Here is a 3,737-nt window from a genome sequence, read left to right as displayed (position 1 = left end):
GCGTGGGGGTTTGGGGGTGGGCGTGAGGTGCGGTGCAATTCGGTGAGTTGGACAGGGGCAGTGGGAGTCTATGAGGTGGATGTCCTGCACCAGCAGCACACACGCAGACAACGGTATCAATGGATTCATAAGGGCTGCTGTGTTTGCAGGCATTGCAAGGGGGCTTCTGAGACGGCCTCCCGCAAACAATCTGCTTGCTGTCATGCAGGCGCACATAGGCAGCAGCCATCTTGGAAACCCTTGCCTGCATGATGCATATTGTCGTTCAATTCTTCAACTAATTGCATGGTTCATACATGTTATTCTGGGATACCTGTGAAGTTTCATTCATGCCTAGGCACAACCTTGACGGCATGCCTCTGACTACGGTATATTCAATATAACGGTCTTAGCCTCAACCCATCCCCTGCTGTTCAATCATTAAGCATCAGCACATTTCAAGCATCAGACACGTGACGCCCTGCAGTTCATGCAACGCGGGCTGCAAACATCACGATTGATCATCGTGCCAATACTTGCGCAGTTACAAGTTTGCCACTCGGCCGGCCCAGGACGACATCGCCATCATTGCAAGCAAGGCCCCCTTTGTCCGTGATGACGTCAGCAACGCCCCGCTCAGTGGCTTTCGCCTGACAGAGGCTGGCAACCCCGGGGGCCAGTCTTTCGTCGGGCTCATCTCCAAGAGCGCCGACTCCGACGCGTCCATCTTCCAATCGGGCCCTGGCAGCATCAGCATCAGGCTGCAGCTTGCATCCCCAACCGCAGTCCTGATCCCGTCCCCCACAAGGGTCTGGGAGCGCACCAACCTCGACGCCCAGGTGGTCATATCGAGGGCAGACGGGACTGTCCTCAGGACACTGACCAACAGCGATGGGTTCCTGCGGGGCACAGTGACCTCTGTTTCCATCCCCCCCGCGGTGAGAATGGCGTGGGCGCGTGTTGCTGGGGCGACATGGGGCATGGCAAGGCCTTTTGTTCGTGATTGGGAGCTGCCCGCACGGCCCGAGTGCTCCGGTTTTGGGTGCCGCCGCAACCCCGTTGGACCAGGCTTACAGCAGGCACCGCATTATTGCTGTGCGAGGGAGTGGGCGGGTGGGGCTTCGGCCCCCTTATGGAAGCTAACACTCTATCAACGCGCCTGCCCCATGTGCGTTGCTTTGCTGTGCACACGCTGTGCAGCCACGTGCAAGTGGCGCAGTGCGTGCAGAAGCTTGAGCCCTCTTCTGTGGCACAGCCCGCTGAATGGGCTGTCGCGCCAACCATCTTGCTTAGAGAATCTGTGCACTCGCACTCTGCATTGTCCTTGCGATGCTCGTTATGATGACTCCTTGCTATTACACCCTACGGCTTTCCCTACTTTTTCCTCGCACATCAGGGCACTTACTTTCTGTCCATACGGGGCGTCGGCCAGGGCGCCGACGCTACCACTGGTTACACCAGCTACGGCTCAGTCGGCCAATACAGGCTGACCGTTGCCGCGCGCCCCTTGAACTCGACCGGCACTATCGTCACGTGCTCTGCCCTGAAGTCCGTCCAGCTGCCACAGACGGCCGGCGGGTCATGCTCCGTGGCGACGCTGAAAGAGTCTGACCTGTACACAGCCGTCAATGGGACGGATGTGACTATCACACCCGCCCTGCCATCCGACCTGAGGTTCAGGACAGGTGAGCGTCTCATTTGGACCTTGAACGGGACCGGTGCTGTGCACTAACTGTGGAAAGGGAGCAAGCTTTGGTGGCTCGACGCCCTCATGCGTGCGCGAATGCTTAAATGTGCTGACCGCATCTTCTAAACATTGCACCTGTCCAAGCAGCCCATATGTTGGCCACCAATTACATGCTATGTGCTGGCTGCCAGTGCCTTGACAGCATTATATCACCTCTGCGCAAGGGGCAGCTCTGCTTTGCAAAGCATTAACCCGTTCGGGGTTATTATAACTAAATTCCTCTTCTCCCACGCACAATCATTTGGCCACTTCACACATGCCTTCCTGCACACCATGCAACACACACACTCACACACGCACACGCACACGCACACCATCAAAGGTTCCTACTCCCACTCCATCGCCGGCACCAGCGGCGTCGCCTGCACCGTCGCCTTCACAGTCGCCGCGGGCCCCTCCTGCACGTCAGCCGTCACCTGCACCCAAAGCACCAAGGTCGTGGCCCTGGAGCCCGGCAGCTGCAGCGGCGTCAAGATTGACCGGGACGACCTCTTCACGGGGGGAGGAGCAGACCCCACTGTGACGCCACCGCTTCCAGATGACCTGGTCTTCGGCCCGAGTGAGCCTAGCAGGCGCAACACTGGCCCCTGAGCTTCTGTCCAACCACGACGTGTCGAGACTTGAGCTCCTGCGTCCTCGTTGCTGAGTCCTGTGGGCTTGTAGATTGCGCACAATCTCAGGAGAAACCTGACCCTGAACTATGGCTCATCTCTCTGGCATGGTACCACAGGCAAGTTGAAGACGTATAAAGTCCTCAGCTCGGCTGATGCAAAGTCACGCTGCTTCTTCAGGTGAGTAGGATCGACAGGCTTTGAAGCCTGGGGCCAATCTACTGCAATGCGCCTGATGAGCAGATCGCCTGCATGCAATGGGCGATGTGAAACAAGACGCAAGACACCCTTGCATCACACCCCTGCATGCATATGCTGCCTTGTCAGCAATCATATGTGTGCACGCACACGAGCATGCCAACACACACACACACACACACACACACACATAAACACGTGCACGCGCTGATGCACACGCTCATGCAAGTGCTTCAATCTCTGCAACTGACCAGTCTTCTTTATTTGCAATTCTCCGCCATCTGGCCATTTCATGATAACAAGGCTTCAAGTCCAGCCGTGCACTCCGCAGTGCGTCGACCCGCCAGTATACCAATCCATGGCCAAGGGCAAGTGTGCCACCGGCAAGATCTCCAACCCCGCCGCCCTATTTGCTGCCGCGAGCATCGGCTCCACATATACGAGCCTGAGGCTCTCGCCGGCGAGCTCACTGAAGCAGGGCAGGCGGAAGGTCACGGCGACCGTGACCTACGCCAGCGGCGTGACCGTGAGAGCCACTTGCGACTTTGACGTGGACGACGAGGAGGCGCCGACCATAAGCCTCGTGACGAAGTCTGTCGGCGGGGCTTGCGCGTGGCCGAGGCCCGGCAAGGCCGCCGCGTGCTTTTTGCCCAAAGAGCTGGTGAAGGTGACCGACAACTGCCGCCCGCTGCCGGCCCCGGTGTTTGTCGGCTGCGAGGTCACGTCCAACGGAGCGGCCAGTGACTGCTACCGCGAGGCGGGCAAGGTGTGCATCAAGTACCCGGCCGCCAATGCGGCGGAGCCGCGGGTGGCGCGTGTGACGTTTGTGGCGGAGGATGGCACTGGGAATGCGTCCCCAGAGACACCTGTCATACTTACGGCGTATGGGGCCAAGCCAGGCTCTGCGGCACTGGGGTGCAGGCCGAAGTAGAATCGATCGTGTGGCATTGTGGCGCCACTGCTGCTGCCGCCCTCTGTCATCGCCTGCTCGCTTGCCTGCACTTCAGTATCTGTGATAAGAAGGCCGTGCTGGAGGTGTTGGCGCACTTGTGAGGGACCACAACCCTTTCTGGGGGCTGCAAAGCAACCACGTACAGTCGTCGTGCACGCATGTGCATACATGCTTGTTGCCTGCTACATATGAGGGGGTCTCATATGCAGGAGGTGGAGGGGCACTGATGTCTGCCTACCGCATTGCAAGC

At 58.7% G+C, this 3,737-nt stretch overlaps 1 protein-coding gene across 1 annotated transcript; it reads left to right on the top strand.

The window, feature by feature from the left end:
- Positions 1 to 2,893: 2,893 nt before the first annotated feature.
- Positions 2,894 to 3,466, top strand: MNEG_9588 (hypothetical protein; the record flags this gene model as incomplete). The annotated part of the gene is made up of 1 exon (XM_014041939.1): positions 2,894 to 3,466. The coding sequence occupies one exon, from the start codon at positions 2,894 to 2,896 to the stop codon at positions 3,464 to 3,466; it is 573 nt and encodes a 190-aa protein (XP_013897393.1).
- Between the last annotated feature and the right edge of the window lie 271 nt (positions 3,467 to 3,737).

The sequence above is a fragment of the Monoraphidium neglectum genome, assembly GCF_000611645.1.
Source record: "Monoraphidium neglectum strain SAG 48.87 unplaced genomic scaffold scaffold01988, whole genome shotgun sequence".
NCBI classification, from domain to species: Eukaryota; Viridiplantae; Chlorophyta; class Chlorophyceae; order Sphaeropleales; family Selenastraceae; genus Monoraphidium; species Monoraphidium neglectum.
The sequence above is the reverse complement of the archived record's forward strand: the minus strand, read 5'-3'. Positions and strand labels throughout refer to the sequence as shown.